Here is a 16,532-nt window from a genome sequence, read left to right as displayed (position 1 = left end):
TTGGTCCTACAGCCCAGGCCCATTCATTTGAATGAAACGGAGTTACACATAAAGCCATGTGACCAATGAACATACATGATGTCCCTGGCCTAGCATGAGGCAGCAGCACTCTCCAGAGCGTTGTGGCCTCTTCAAACAGCTGATTGTTGGGGGTGCCAGGAGTCAGACCCCCATAGATCTGATATGGATGACCAATTCGGAGGATAGGCCATCAATATTGTACTTCCTGAAAGCCCCTTTATCCTATTATTTATGGTAACAATGTTAGTAATTGATCCCTCCCACAATAAAACAATCCCTCCTACAGCTACATTGACAGAAAAATCACTGCATCCTGACATCCCAAAATAGGAGTTAAAGGGGTATTCCCATCACAGACAATGGGGGCATATCGCTAGGATATGCTCCCATTGATTTATAGGTGCGGGTCCCAACTACAATAAGAACGGAGCGGGGAAATGAAAGGAGGGCCCATTCATTTCTACGGGGCCGCCGAAAATAGCCAAGCGCTGGGACCCGCGCAGAGTTGGGACCCGCACCTATCAGACAATGGGGGCATATCCTAGCAATATGCCCCCGTTGTCTGAGATGGGAATACCCCTTTAAACAACTCTGACATTTTCTTTTTTCACTTTTTTACGTCATATTTATGCATTTTGTGCTATTTACCTCCTTGGTGGTCCAGCTCTCCTCTGTCTATTCACTGAAGAAGACAGTATATGCAACCAGAGATGACCAGTGGCATTACCAGCCTTACCCAGATAACCCTGGCCCTTACTTTAGGGTGGTTTTACACATGCTGATCCTGGCCCTAAATGAGTGCCAATATAAGAAGTTGATGCAAACTAAAAGGGGAAGTAGCGATTAGTGGTACAAGCATTCGTCACCGTTTAGTTTGCATACTGTTGACAGCACACTTTTTCTCATAAGGCTATGTGCTACCAACCGGAGAGCTTTTTTATGTGTGTATAAAAGATGCGATCAGACAAGCTTGTTTGTTGGCTGATCGGTGGGTTGTTTGGAGTGGGCGATGATCAAAAGAAAGTTTGTTCCTTGGTGCTTTCTTGTTCAGGCAGTTCCATAGACTTGCTAGAAATGATGGGATGATAACTTGCAATTTCACAGTAAACTATAAAACAAGATTCAGTTTGGTTATCAAGTGAGAAAATAACTGTGTGCTTTTTTCAGGGGAGAAGCCAAAACTACCAGAAGAACGAGGTGAACATCTTTATTATTATTCTGTATTCTAAGTTTGGTTACATTAAGTACAGAGAACCAACAGATTATATAATGCATCACAAAAAGACTGCAAACATATGTCACAAAGAGGGACAGAGTGCTGATTGTACGAGGCTAAAGCTAGTCATACACTTCGGTTCATCCTAGCCATCCCTCACTGCATTCATTTTCTATATGAAGAAGAGAATAAGCTGCTGACAGACATCTCTGGCAGCAGCTTATATCCCATGGGAACAAGGAACCAGGCATACTGAAATCCAACATGCCCAATCCTTTCTCCGACATCTGGTGTGAAAGGCAGTCTAGTAACTCTCAGATGGTTTTCCAATCCAGCAGAAATGACATTTATGTGTATAGGCCACTTTGGTGTTCATTTTAAGGTCAAGACGTGTTTAAAGCATGAAGAAAAGATCTCCACAACTGTAATCCTTTCACTGTAGAAAAGTATTCGATCCCTAGGGCCTCATGCACACGAACATATTTTCTTTCAGTGTCCGTTCCAGTTTTTTTGCGGACCGTATACGGAACCATTCAATTCAATGGGTCTGCAAAAAAAATATGGAAGTTACTCCGTGTGCATTCCGTTTCCGTATGTTCATATTTCTGTTCAGCAAAAAAATAGAACATCTCTTATTATTGTCCGCATTACAGACAAGGATAGGACTGTTCTATTAGGGGCCAGCTGTTCCGTTCCTCAAAATGCGGAATGCACACAGATGTCATCCGTATTTTTTGCAGATCGCAAAATACATACGGTCGTTTGCATGAGGCCTAAGTGTGCATCACACTTCTGGGGCCAAACCTATGTTGGTCCCCCAAACCCTGACCCTCCTGTTGAGCCAAATCCAGGCATAGGATAAATGAAGAGGTGGGTGCACATATGTGCAGCTTTCTTCATTTACTTCTATAGGAGCAGAAACATAAGCGCACGTTAACTCCCAGAGAACAGAATAGAGAGAGCACCTACCTGTCACGGTGGGGAGTGGGGGAAACCCCCACCGTATAATTAGAGCTGTTACTAAGCCCAAAAACAGGGATAGGGAGCTGGTCACCTCCTACAGCCGCTCTAATCCTGACCCTGATCTCCTGACCATATGAACGCCCCCTAAAGGTGGGAGGGCTCATACACTCGAACCTCGATCCTACTGACCCTAACGGTCCCTTGCATAGAGGTCAGAGATAGGAGACAACTGGTTCCTCAAGGAAACAGACAAACCGGAGTCTCCAACGGCCTAGTAACAGAAGGGAAAAGATAGAATCAGCAGCAACTGAACGGCAGGTAAGCACCTGGAGAAACAACAGCACACCAAAACATCAAACACTTACCTGCCGCAGCAAAGATGGAAAAACACCAAAACAACCTGAACCCCCATGCAGACACCGATGCAAGGTGGCTTCAGGCAAGGCTGCAAATTTCCCTCCGGGAAACTAATGGGACCCCCTTTCGGAGGTAACAACAGACAGGGGAAAATATCTATCATCCATGCACATCACAACACCAAACCGACCTGACATGGAACATAAGACATGACATAAACAACTAAATCCCAACATAAACCACACCAAACAACATAACAGGTGAGAAGGGGAAAGGAGACAAAGGGAGACAAACAATGTCCAACTAGGATGCCCTCAAGATGACACATCCAGAAAGGAGCAGAGCTCCTACACATATACAGGCAAACAACCAACTGACCTTCAGGCTCACAACACTGTATAAGAAGAGCCAGAGGCCACACCCAGCTCCACCAAGCACACATCTTAACCCCGAACACACCAGGATGGGAAGGGACACACAACTTAAAGGGGAAGTGTCAAAACATGCAAAACATCATGTTGCCACCAGCAACAAGCATGCACGGCAAAAGTGTCATGGTTCACTACACCAGACAATGACACAGCCGTGACACTACCTCTCTATTCTTTCTCCTCCTGGGGATATAAATGAAGGGAATACCCCTTTAAATTAAAGTGAAACTGCCATTCTATTTTTGTTTGTGTAATGTATAGGGGCAGTGATGCTGACCATTTTTGTAATATACTTTAATTACTAAAATCATACATTTATATTAGAAAAATAGCTCTAAAGTGGCCCATTTGAGCCTTAGGCTACTTTCACACTAGCGTTTATATTTTCCGGTATTGAGATCCATCTTAGGATCTCAATTCCGGAGAAAAATGCTTCCGTTTTGTCCCATTCATTGTCAATAGGGGAAAAAACGTAACTGAACAGAACGGAATGCTCCAAAGTGCAATGTGTTACGTTATTATATCAGAGAGCAAACCTCAGAATGCTGCAGTCTTCTTTCCGTCATGGGATGCGGAGTAAGATAATACAACTTGATCAGTTCCTAACGGATGCAGATGGTTGTATTATCAGTAACAGAAGCGTTTTTGCTGAGCCCTGCCGGATCCAGTAAAAAAGCTAGTGTGATAGTAGCCTTAGCAGCGCTCCTCTGTCTTCTGTGTACATAACAGAGGAGACTTGCTGAGGCTACTTTCACACTTGCGGCAGTGTGATCCGGCGGGCAGTTCCGTCTGCCGCTTATCTGCCGCTGACTGAAAGCATTTGTGAGACGGATCCGGGTGCGGATCCGTCTCACAAATGCATTGCAAGGACGGATCCGTCTCTCCACTTGTCATGTGGACCGACGGATCCGTCTTGTACATTTTTTCACATTTTTACCGATCTGCGCATGCGCAGGCCGGAAGGACGGATCCGGCATTCCGGTATTCTGAATGCCGGATCCGGCGCTAATTCATTCCTATGGGAAAAAATGCCGGATCCGGCGTTCAGGCAAGTCTTCAGTCTTTTTTCGCCGGAGAGAAAACCGTAGCATGCTGCGGTTTTCTCTTTTGCTTGATTAGTCAAAATGACTGAACTGAAGACATCCTGATGCAAACTGAACGGATTACTCTCCATTCAGAATGCATGGGGATAAAACTGATCAGTTCCTTTCCGGTATAGAGCCCCTAGGATGGAACTCAGTGCCGGAAAAGAATAACGCAAGTGCACTGACTGTGTTATGTAAACAGAAGACAGAGGAGCGCTGCTAGGGCTCAATGGGCCGCTTTAGAGCAATTTTTCTAATATAAATGTATGATTTCAGTAATTAAAGTATATTATAAAAATGGTCAGTATCACTGCCCCTTCACATTACACAAATAAAAACAGAATGGCAGTTACACTTTAATATTTAACACTGCACCATATAGGTCTGTTACTTAGACATTATGCAGTGGAATCATTATAGTTTCGTGCCAGTATTATGTGGGAATTGTATGTCAATATGTAGGTGTTAATATTAGATATTTTATGGCATGTGGAAGGGAGCTTGAACAAAACATGTTTTCCAGGGCCATGCAAAGCCTTACTCCAGCCCTGTTACTTATAAGTAATGTCAAGTGCTGTATTGGGTACATGGGGAAGTGTAGAAGACATCTAACTCTTATAAGCTAATTCATGTATTTACAATACTTGCAGTTATAGAGCCGATTGTTCCGGCTGTCAGTCGCCCTTGCTTGGGATGCTATCATGACATAGACACAAACAGTGAGTTGTTGGTACCAATAATGAAGTCGGCAATCGAAAAAATTAACAGAATAGGAAACCACCAATTCCACTTTGACCTTGAAAATTTTACAACGGCCAAACAACAGGTGAGTAACAACTGTTCCACGATGCGCTTTGTATCTGGACAACATTGGAAGGTTAAAAGCATCAAAATTTCTCCCATATATAGAACAATCCCTTTATGAGGAGCAACAATCCAACAATAGACTAGAAAAGCTAGCATATGGATGGGGATACATGAAAATTGTAATTGGGATGCTGCTATTGCATCCTGATACATAGTTGTGTTTCATGCAGCTTATTGATGTTATTGTATCCATACTATGATTGCTCCCCTCTGAGGACCAGTGTCTTTTTCAATTAATTATCACTGACATTTTTGGGGCTTTTAGTGTATACCAATAAAGTTCTTAGATTTTATTCTTACTCGCATCCACTTTTTAGTGAATAGCAATATGTTTTCTGGGATTTTAATATTGATGGCGTATCCCTAGGATAGGACATCAATAGCTGATCCAGCTGATCGTCCACTTACCAGCTGATTCAGAGTTGCTACAGCTCCAGAACTACACATCTCCTCCCATTCTGTAGTGGGCTGAGTTGCTAACTGCAGTGCTGCTTCCATTCACTTCAATCCTGAAGACAGGCCGTCAGTATTAAAACCTTGGAAAACTCCTTTAATGTGTGTTATTTAAAACCTCATTAGTAAGCGTTTCTTTATTTTCCAGAGATATGTATTGCTGACTATTATAGGATGTAACTGTTCCTTCCAGAACACTGAACAGTGGCGCCTGATCAGCCCTGTCTGGCGATATTACACCACAGTCTCACCCTCACAGTATCATCGTGGAACACCCATCCTAATAAAATAAAAAAACTAGATACACAGGGAGCTTTACCTATCCTGTCTAACTTGCCCATAAGATGGTATTCCTGTATGGCACTTATATGGGATATCATTTATTAGGCTATACCATAATTGTCAGATAGGACCTCTGGGACCCGCTCCTATCTCCAGAATGGAGCCCCGAAGTGAACAGAGAACAAGGCACATATGCGTGTTTACCCTCCATTCCCTGCTATGGGTCATCTGAAAATAGCCGAGTGTACTCGGCCGTTTTCGGAAGTCCAATGAAAGTGTATTGAGAGTACATCACACATGTGCAGTTGCTCCCTATTCAATTCAAGGCCCTGTTCTGGAGATATGAGTGAGTCTCAGGGGTGGGACCCACACCTATCTGAGAGTTATGGTATATCGTAGCAATATTTCTTAAATGTCCCAGATGGGACAAATCTAATGCATCTACTAGTGATCCACATACACATTTCTCTGGTCTTTTACCAAATCTTAAGGGTCGGGAGATATTCAACATCATAAATTTATACAGAATTTTGTAGTGGCAATGGCTCATTGCATTAGTGGTCAGTGCCATTACACAATTCACCTGAAATCCACACTGATGATAATTCGGTGAAACACCAGAAAAACATGTTAGCACCTTTACTACTGAAAATTTCACTCGTCATCACACTTCAAACATGAAAAAAAAAAAAAAACACTTAAAAATTAGACATCCAAATAGCATAGTTATGTTTAATAAATACAGTATCTGCCTACTTTATACTATATATTCTTATCCATTTAATATCTGATTTAGGTTGTTAGTGGGTGGAACTACATACTGGAGTACGAAATCAGACAAACTAATTGTTCGAAAAGTTTAGTTCCTAATTGGACTCCAGAAGAATGCTCAATTGACAAAAATGGGGTAAGTGGTCTAGTGAATTATATATCTCCTGTTTATATCTATCTCTATGTATCTTCTGCTTCATTTTTGGAAATTCATGGGGGTAAGACTATTATATTCCACAGTTTGCTACACACTATATCTAGCAGAAAAATGTCCAATGATTTCTTAAGATTTTTCTATTGTTTCAAAAACTCAAAAACCCTTTAGGGCAACTGTTCCGAGATAAATGATAGACTGCTTTCTGCTGTGTAAATTATCCTGCTACAATGTTTCCACTGTGGAATATTCAAAAATGTACTTGTGTTTTATGCTGAATCCTTTGCCCACTGATATCATTGGAGAATAGCTGAATAGTGTCTGCTGCACAAAAAATTTTAAGTGCAAAAATAACCAAACACAAAAATCTGCATATGTGTTTACCCCTATTACTCATACAGTTACTTTTTTTTCCCAGCACATTATATGCCTCCCAAGAGGTCATTAAAATTCCTCTGGGGACTCTGATACTTTTTTTTTATATTTGCACTTTTCCACTGTAACTGGGGCATCTAAATAAGTCCCACTTACAGGGCAAAACAGGCCACAGTTGGGGCATTGTACACAGGCAGAGATGAACATGGTGTGCTAAGAGCCAGCAGCTCTGCTCTGCCCAAGACACCTGGCTTGTTATGGCGTTAAGCACAGTTGTGTTTGAAATATATAATCTTCAGCATTCAGATATCTACACTGAACAAAAATATAAACGCAACACTTTCAGTTTTGCTCCCATTTTGCATGAGCTGGACTCAAAGATCTGAAACATTTTCTACATACACAAATGACCCATTACTCTCAAATATTGTTCACAAATCTGTCTAAATCTGTGTTAGTGAGCACTTCTCCTTTGCCGAGATCATTCACCCCACCTCACAGGTGTGGCATATCAAGGTGCTGATTAGACAGAATGAATATTGCAAAGGTGTGCCTTAGACTGCCCACAATAAAAGTTCATTCTGAAATGTGCAGTTTGATCACACAGCACAATGCCACAGATGTCGCAACGTTTTAGGGAGCGTGGAATTGGCATGCTGACTGCAGGAATGTCTACCAGAGCTGTTGCCTGTGCAATGAATGTTCATTTCTCTACCATAAGCCGTCTCCAAACGCATTTCAGAGAATTTGGCAGTACATCCAACCGACCTCACAACCGCAGACCACGTGTAACCACACCAGCCCAGGACCTCCACATCCAACATGTTCACCTCTATGATAGTCTGAGACCAGCCACCTGGACAGCTGCAGCAATAATTGATTTGCATAACCAAAGAATTTCTGCACAAACTGTCAGAAACCATCTCAGGGAAGCTCATCTGCATGCTCGTCGTCCTCATTGGGGTCTGGACCTAATTGCAGTTCATCGTGGTAACCGACTTGAGTGGGCGAATGCTCACATTCAATGGCGCCTGGCATGTTGGAGAGGCATTCTGTTCATGGATGAGTAGCGGTTTTCACTGTCCAGCGCAGATGGCAGACAGCGTGTGTGGCGTCGTGTTGGTGATTGGTTTGCTGACGTCAACGTTGTGGATCGAGTGGCCCATGGTGGCGGTGGGGTTATGGTATGGGCAGGCGTATGTTATGGACAACGAACACAGGTGCATTTTATTGATGGCATTTTGAATGCACAGAGATACCGTGACGAGATCCTGAGGCCCATTGTTGTGCCATTCATCCACGACCATCACCTCATGTTGCAGCATGATAATGCACGGCCCCATATTGCAATCATCTGTACACAATTCCTGGAAGATGAAAACATCCCAGTTCTTGCATGGACAGCATACTCACCGGACATGTCACCCATTGAGCATGTTTGGGATGCTCTGGATTGGCGTATACGACAGCGTGTTCCAGTTCCTGCCAATATTCTGCAACTTCGCTCAGCTATTGAAGAGGAGTGGACCAACATTCCACAGGCCACAATCAACAACCTGATCTACTCTATGCAACGGAGATGTGTTGTACTGCGTGAGGCAAATGGTGGCACACCAGATACTGACTGGTTTTCGCACCCCCCCCCCCCCTTCCCAAGTAAGGCAAAACTGTGCACATTTCAGAGTGGCATTTTATTGTGGGCAGTCTAAGGCACACCTGTGCAATATTCATGCTATCTAATCAGCACCTTGATATGCCACACCTGAGAGGTGGGATGGATTATCTCGGCAAAGGAGAAGTGCTCACTAACACAGATTTAGGGTCCATTCACACATCAGTGTGTGTTTTGCGGATCCGCAAAACACGGACACCGGCAATGTGCGTAACGCATTTTTCGGACCGCACATCGCCGGCACTAATAATAATCTGGGGCAAAGGTTCCATTCACTGCCCTCACCCTGACCCAGTCAAAGTAGCTTGGTCCCTCTCCTGTCAATCAGCATACACAGCACATTGCGGACAAGAATAGGGTATGTTCTATTTTTTTCGGGAACGGAAATGCGGGTCCGCATCTCCGGATCGGGGCCGCACATTGTGCGGCACTATAGAAATGAATGGGTCCACAATTCCGTTCCGCAAAATGCGGAACAGAATTGCGGATGTGTGGATGGAGCCTTAGACAGATTTGTGAACAATATTTGAGAGTAATGGGTCTTTTGTGTATGTAGAAAATGAGTTCAGCTCATGCAAAATGGGAGCAAAACCAAAAGTGTTGTGTTTATATTTTTGTTCAGTGTATATTGAAACACGCTTTTAATTAATTTTTAATAAAATCTTTTTATGCGGTAATGCTGATTTAACTTTTTCTCTACTTTGTGACAGAAGTCTATGGTACATTAGATGTATACATCAGGTGGGTTTAATGCCCAAATGCAGTGTGCACCTATCCTTAGCTATGTAATACAAATCGAGCTGGGCTAGGTTTTCCATAATCTGGGGCAAAGGTTCCATTCACTGCCCTCACCCTGACCCAGTCAAAGTAGCTTGGTCCCTCTCCTGTCAATCAGCATACAGAGCACATGCCCTAGTTGCCCCCTCCTGCCCTAGCCATGCCCCTGCAAATAAACAAGCAGTAGTATCCTTCTAACCCTGTGCAAAATCTCTAAAGCAAATGTGAATATGAAATAAAAAAAAATGTACCAGAATAATGTGACATTGAAAATACTGAACCCTAAGGCCGCTTCATGATGATTACTGGGTAAAATCAAAAGCAGAGTGGAAGAATGATGGTTAGTTGGTTACATCTAATCCCAACCCCCACATATGTCTCTGCTCATGTATTGTAGCTTCTCAGAACAGCCGCATGATATTGTTTGTGAAGGTTCTCATTTATCCAGGTCATGGTATATCTGTAAAGAATAAATCAAGGCAACTGGACTTACTGTAGATTTCTTGAAAACGTTTCACTCGTTCTTCCAACGAGCTTTCTCAATTCTGAGTGAATTGAGAAAGCTCGTTGGAAGAACGAGTGAAACGTTTTTAAGTCCAGTTGCCTTGATTTACACTTTACAGATAGCCCCATGATATTGCCCCATGGACATTGGATCCTCTACTGATGTAGCAGAAATCAATGGGTTCGGACAGCTTTAGGGGACCTCAGTCCAGTTTGCCTTATTTTATCATTACTTACTCTTCTGTGGTGTGTGACAGAACATCTATCTATTTACTGCAAGTTGGCAGTTCCATTAAAGGGGTTATGCCATGACTGATCAGACATCAAATAGTATGTAATAATACCTTTCTAAGGGTACTTTCACACTTGGGGCAAAGGATTCCGGCAGGCAGTTCCGTCGCTGCCTGCCGGATCCGTCAAAACGTATGCAAACTGATGGCTTTGGTAAGACGGATCAGGATCCTGATCCGCCTGACAAATGCATTGAAATGCCAGATTCGTCTCTCTGGTGTCATCCGGAAAAACGGATCCGGCAATCATTTTTTTTTCACATTTTTTGCAGTCTGAGCATGCGCAGACCGCAGTGCCGGATCCGTTTTGCTGGAACACTCGGGGCCGGATCTGGCATTAATGCATTTCAATGCAAGCGAGTGTTCCGGAATTTTGGACAGAGATAAAACTGCAGCATGCTGCGGTATTATCTCCATCCTGAAAAGGCAAAAAGACTGAACTGAAGACATCTTGATGCATCCTGAACAGATTGCTCTCCATTCAGAATGCATTAGGATAAAACTGATCAGTTATTTTCCAGTATTGAGCCCCTAGGACGGAACTCAGCGCCTGAAAAGAATAACGCAAGTGTGAAAGTACCCTAACAAAGCTACAACCAGCCCTGTACATCACATGGATCCAGGGATCTCTATATTCACTTCTCCAATTGCTCTGCTAGATTCTCTTCAGCCTGGCAGCTCAGGGGATGTGTCCTTTCTGCTGCAGCTTTCTCTCCCTGTAGCTGCCACAGCTTCTAACAGAACATATCGCTGGTGACAATTGAAGGTTTTAACTGAGCACATTGGACCAAAAAATAAATAAAAAACAGCAGGTGGGAATATATGGATACATTTTATTGAATAGCTCACTGTCTATACAATTTTTTTTAATTACATGCAATTTCAAAAGTATTCAGATCTAGATGCTGGTTTAAAAAAAATGTAGAAAATGCTTTGTGACAAGGATTTTGGGCAAGGATATTTAATCATTTTTCTATCAAATCTATTTTTTCAGCAAGGAGGTCAATGTACTACCAATGTGTTTGTGACACCAAATGAAGAAATCAGGGATATACAGTTAAATTGTCACTCAAGCACAGGTAAAAATATGCAAGAAGATATCACCTCATATACATATTTAAGAACAAGTGAATATCTATTTATTCATAAGAACAGTGATCCCCAAATGTTGCAGCTCACATGTCACTTTTAAATATGACAGATGGCATGGAGCCACAATGAACAGCAAAATGTAAGAATTACAATGATACCGTTTTTACTGCCACTAATATGGTTTTAACCCTAGTAGCATGTAATGGTAATATATAAATGTAGGTTTGGAATAAGTAAAATAATGTGTATTATATTTCTGTTGTAGTAGATGACATTTACAACTGGCATTTCTTTTTTGGATGGTGCATTTTATACAACACAATGGGGACCACAATGTGAGCAGGTTCAGGAAAAAGTTAGCACATACTGTCAGTAATTTTCATCAGTATTTGGAAACCAAAACCAAGAATGTGTCCCAAACACAGACGAGGAACAAATTTCTGTCTTATACGCTATCTCTGCGGGTTCAAATCCGGTTTTGGCTAACAGCTACTGATGCATACTGACCAAGTAAAAAAACACTGACCATGTAAAAGTCACCTAAATCCCAGGTAAATCCATGATCTGGGTGCTCGTATTGGGTGCATTCATTTTATGATAGCATCTACACAGTAATATGATAAAATTGTGACGGGGTATTATAAGAGGTCATTTACATTGTTGCAGGAATTTCTCTGACTGAAAATCAGGTCCATTCAACATCTGAATTAAGTCGTTCTGGTGGCAAGGACATGGCTTTCTAAAAAAAAACCTAAAGATTAACAGGGAACATTAACAGAATTCTAGCTTTCTAGAATTCTGTTGCAAATTGGAGTACATAGTGTACAAAATTTATAACGTGTCTTTGTTATACACCTTCCTTAAAAATTCTTTAAAAATGTTGAGTAAATGGGTCATGATGAAAAAGATACTATATACACTACTCACAAAATGTTTGGGATATTTGGATTGTGGGTAAAATTTCAGGATGAACCTAAAATGCACTCTAACCTTTACAGGTGAACTTAATGTGACCTTCTCTAAACTTTTGAATGCACATGTTCAACTATTCAATGTTTCATTACTTTTTGCACAACTTGCTGTAGTCTAACAAGGAGCTTAACGGCAAAATTCACAATAGGTGTTTGATCCATGAATCGCCGAATAAATTTCCTGGTTTAATTCGAATTGCTATTTAAACAGCCCTCCTCATCATGCTGTTCACAGTTTAACATCATGAGTAGTGATGAGCGCGCACCAAAGTATTTGGGTATTCGGCTCGAACACATTGCTATATTCGTGTGCTCAGCCGAGCACACGAGTATAATGGAAGTCAATGGGAGACAACCAGGAACCCTCTGCTTGGAAGAGAAAAGGGTGTCTGGTTCATAAAAAAAGGTTAGAAATTGATGGGAAATGGTTTGGAAACAACATTAAGAGGATAGCTGCAAGCGTCTTAGACTTCTATTATGTACAACATACAATAGACAACCACACAAAGGCTGTATGCCAAAAGCCAGGTATGTGCAAGTCATCAATCTATTCATGAGACAGATAACAGCCAGCATACCTTACAATGGCAGCCTTGTGCACTATGAGATATTCCAAACCAGCTCTCATCTGACTGAGAACCAGTAAACCTCAAAGTTAGTTTGCATCTGTTGGATGGCTTGGGTGGACCTGCACACCTAGATCAATATCATTAGGGCGACAAAAAGTTTTCCGATTGTCCTAACATAATATTCAATAACCTTTCTATACAGTTTTGTCATGTAAAAACTAATTTGCATAAACATGGGCATATGGGAAAGACATGCAAATGAGCAGGTTCTGCCTTGTTTTTCAGCTGTCATAAGACTATGAAAATCAATAGAGGGCGCTATTGAGTTATGAACAGCGCCCTCTATTGGTTTCACAGTCTTATGGCGAGACAAATATTCTTGAAAGACAGAAACAGTCTTATGGCGAGACAAATATTCTTGTCAGAAGACTATGAAACCAATAGAGGGCGCTGTTCATAACTCAATAGCGCCCTCTATTGGTTTCATAGTCTTCTGACAAGAATATTAGACTGAGTCTTATGACAAGCTTATTAGTGTAGCCTTTTGCATGGAAAATTCACGATTAGAATATTCGAGATTAGAATATTGCGATCTACACTAGGATGATATCTGACACTGGGAAAGCTGGGTAATAACTCAGTGATAAAATCTGACACTGGGAAAGCTGGGTAATAACTCGCGATTTACACTGAGTTATTACCCAGCTTTTCCAGACTTACTACATAATTATTACATAATATTCGCAAAATTGCTATATATTCATTTTTTAGAATATTCGTAATATTCTAAAAAACAATAATAATATTCTAAAAAACGAATATTTAGCAATATAGCGAATATTATGTAATAATTATGTAGTAAGTCAGTGATAATATTGGACACTGGAAAAGCTGAGTAATAACTCGGTGTAGATCGCGAGTTATTACCCAGCTTTCCCAGTGTCAGATTTTATCACTGAGTTATTACCCAGCTTTCCCAGTGTCAGATACCATCCTAGTGTAGATCGCAAATATTTTAATCGTGAATTTTCCATGCAAAAGGCTACACTAATAAGCTTGTCATAAGACTGTCACGGCTGAGGATGGGGGAAATCCTCAGCCGTGTGGAGCCCGGTGATGTTACGGCTGCTTGGCCATGAAGACAGGATTAGGGAGCAGGTCACCTCCTAAACGCATCCCTAACCTGACCCTGGCTCCTAGCTACATGAGCCAACCTTGATGGTAGGAGGGCCCATGCTCCGGAACCTAAAAGTCCCTGCTAGCGCTCAAGATGACCCTCACCTAGGAGCTGAGTAAGACAAGCCCACTCCTCCTAGACACGGAGGAGCAGGAGTCTCAACGGCCAAGCTGCAGGAAAAGGGGAGACATAAACAGCTCTATGGATATGGCAGGTGAACAAAGAGTTCCACCTACCTGCCACAGCCTTGCTGACTGGATCCCTGTGTTAGCAGGGTGCAGATCACAAACGCATCCCCACACAGGGACCCAGATCCATAGCTGCACAAAATCACACGGACATCACACATAACTAGAAATAACTTAAAGCGACATTATGGTTATGACATTAAGGTTTATGACCACAGGGGTGGCTCTTACTGGCAGGTAATAAATACATGAGGCTGCACTCAGCTAAGCATGGCTGAAGCAACCTGAAGGCCTGCAAAAGCAGTGAGGCTTTATAGGCCAAGAAGCCACACCCCACAGTCGGACACACCCAGTGATCACACACACTAGGAAGGGGATTAACCCTTCCAACACCAGGGAAGGGAAAACACCACTTAAAGGGAACGTGCACACAATAACAATAAAACACAGTGCACACATCCACACATCACACACAAAACCGCATGCGCAGCGTAGCGAGCTGCATGGCACAGCTCAGCCTGCTACGCTGCCACAAACATACTGTTGCCAGCGGCAACCACAGGTGAGGCCAATACCACAGCCCTCACCTGTGATTGAACACCAATGAAAACCGCTGACAACCGCATGCGGTTCAGGAGTCACGGTCATAGCCATGGCCGTGACAAAGACTCAGTCTAATATTCTTTTCAAAAGACTATGAAACCAATAGAGGGCGCTATTGAGTTATGAACAGCGCCCTCTATTGGTTTCATAGTCTTCTGACAAGAATATTTGTCTCGTCCTAAGACTGTGAAACCAATAGAGGGCGCTTTTCATAACTCAATAGCATCTATTGGTTTTCATAGTCTTATGACAGCTGAAGAACAAGGCAGATTCTGCTCATTTGCATGTCTTTCCCATATGCCCATGTTTATGAAATTAGTTTTTACATGACAAAACTGTATAGAAAGGTTATTAAATATTAGGACAATCGGAAAAGTTTTTGTCGCCCTAATGATATTGATCTAGGTGTGCAGGTCCACCCAAGCCATCCAACAGATGCAAAATAACTTTGAGGTTTACTGGTTCTCAGTCAGATGAGAGCTGGTTTGGAATATCTCATAGTGCACAAGGCTGCCATTCTAAGGAATGCTGGCTGCTATCTGTCTCATGGATGGATGGCTTGTACATACCTTGCTTTTGGTATACATCCTTTGTGTGGTTGTCTATTGTATGTCGTACATAATAGGATTCTAAGATGCATCCAGCTATTCTCTTAATGCTGTTGCCAAACCTTTTTGATGGGGTTTCCATCAATTTCTAACCTTTTTTTATGAAGCAGACACCCTCTTCTCTTCCAAGCAGGGGGTGCCTGGGGATCTTCCATTGTATTAAATTGTATTCAAGCACCCAAATTATTCGGCCAAGCACTCGGATCTGCCGAGCATAGTGATGCTTGAGCCGAACAGCAGTTCGGCCGAGCATGTTCACTCATCACTAATCATGAGATAAGATGACACCAAACAATTAATCAACAGTACCTCGCCATTGTGAGGCTTCAAGCAGGAGTGTCATCAGCAGGTTGCAACAGAGATACAGAGAGTGGAAGAGTAAAAGAAAGGCATAAAAGTGGACGTCTGTTGGCCACATCCCATACTGATGACCATTTCATTGTGAACAATGCCCTACATAACCGGATGATGAATGCCACACAACTCTATTTAAGGGAGGTTAGAGGCACCCAAGTGTCACGCCAGACCATTCTAAACCATTTACATCAGCGTGGTCTGCGTGCTAGACTACCTGCAAGGGTACCTGACCACAGGCATCTTCGTCTTGCATGGGCCAAGGAGCATCTACGCTGGACGAGGGACCAGTGGGCCTCAGTGCTGTTCACTGATGAAAGTCGATTCACGCTGAGCAGAAATGATGGCTGCCAATGATGTTGAAGACATTAAGGAGAGCGCTATGCATCAGCCACTGTTGTCACCAAACAAGCCTTTGGTAGTGGAGGTGTTACAGTGTGGGCAAGTGTGTCTAGTAAATACAGAACTGCCCTACACTTTGTGAATGGTACAGTGACAAGCTCATACTACTTGAATAACATAATTAATCCAGTCATTGTGCCTCTGCATGAATAACACAGCCCTAATTTAATTTTCATGCACAACAATGTGCCAGCTCATCAAGGTCGCATCATTAGGGAATGGCTGCTGGAGACTGGGGTACCTCAAATAGAGTGGCCTGCACTTTCACCAGACCTGAATCCCATTGAAAACCTATAGGATCAGCTGAGTCGCCGTGTAGAGGCTTGTAACTCTGTACCCCAGAACCACAA

The 16,532-nt window shown here is 42.5% G+C and overlaps 1 protein-coding gene across 3 annotated transcripts in view; it reads left to right on the top strand.

The window, feature by feature from the left end:
- The window catches only part of LOC120997924 (T-kininogen 2-like), a 70,228-nt gene that overhangs the window by 34,388 nt on the left and 19,308 nt on the right, over window positions 1-16,532 (top strand). For 2 of the 3 annotated variants that reach the window (XM_040428289.1, XM_040428288.1), the window contains exons 4-7: window positions 1,189-1,218; window positions 4,724-4,899; window positions 6,472-6,582; window positions 11,213-11,297. In XM_040428289.1, coding sequence (XP_040284223.1) covers window positions 1,189-1,218; window positions 4,724-4,899; window positions 6,472-6,582; window positions 11,213-11,297 — 402 coding nt within the window. The remainder of the gene's footprint in view (window positions 1-1,188; window positions 1,219-4,723; window positions 4,900-6,471; window positions 6,583-11,212; window positions 11,298-16,532) is intronic. The other variant, XM_040428290.1, reaches the window with a different exon arrangement.

This window comes from Bufo bufo, chromosome 4 (assembly GCF_905171765.1).
Source record: "Bufo bufo chromosome 4, aBufBuf1.1, whole genome shotgun sequence".
NCBI classification, from domain to species: Eukaryota; Metazoa; Chordata; class Amphibia; order Anura; family Bufonidae; genus Bufo; species Bufo bufo.
The sequence above is the reverse complement of the archived record's forward strand: the minus strand, read 5'-3'. Positions and strand labels throughout refer to the sequence as shown.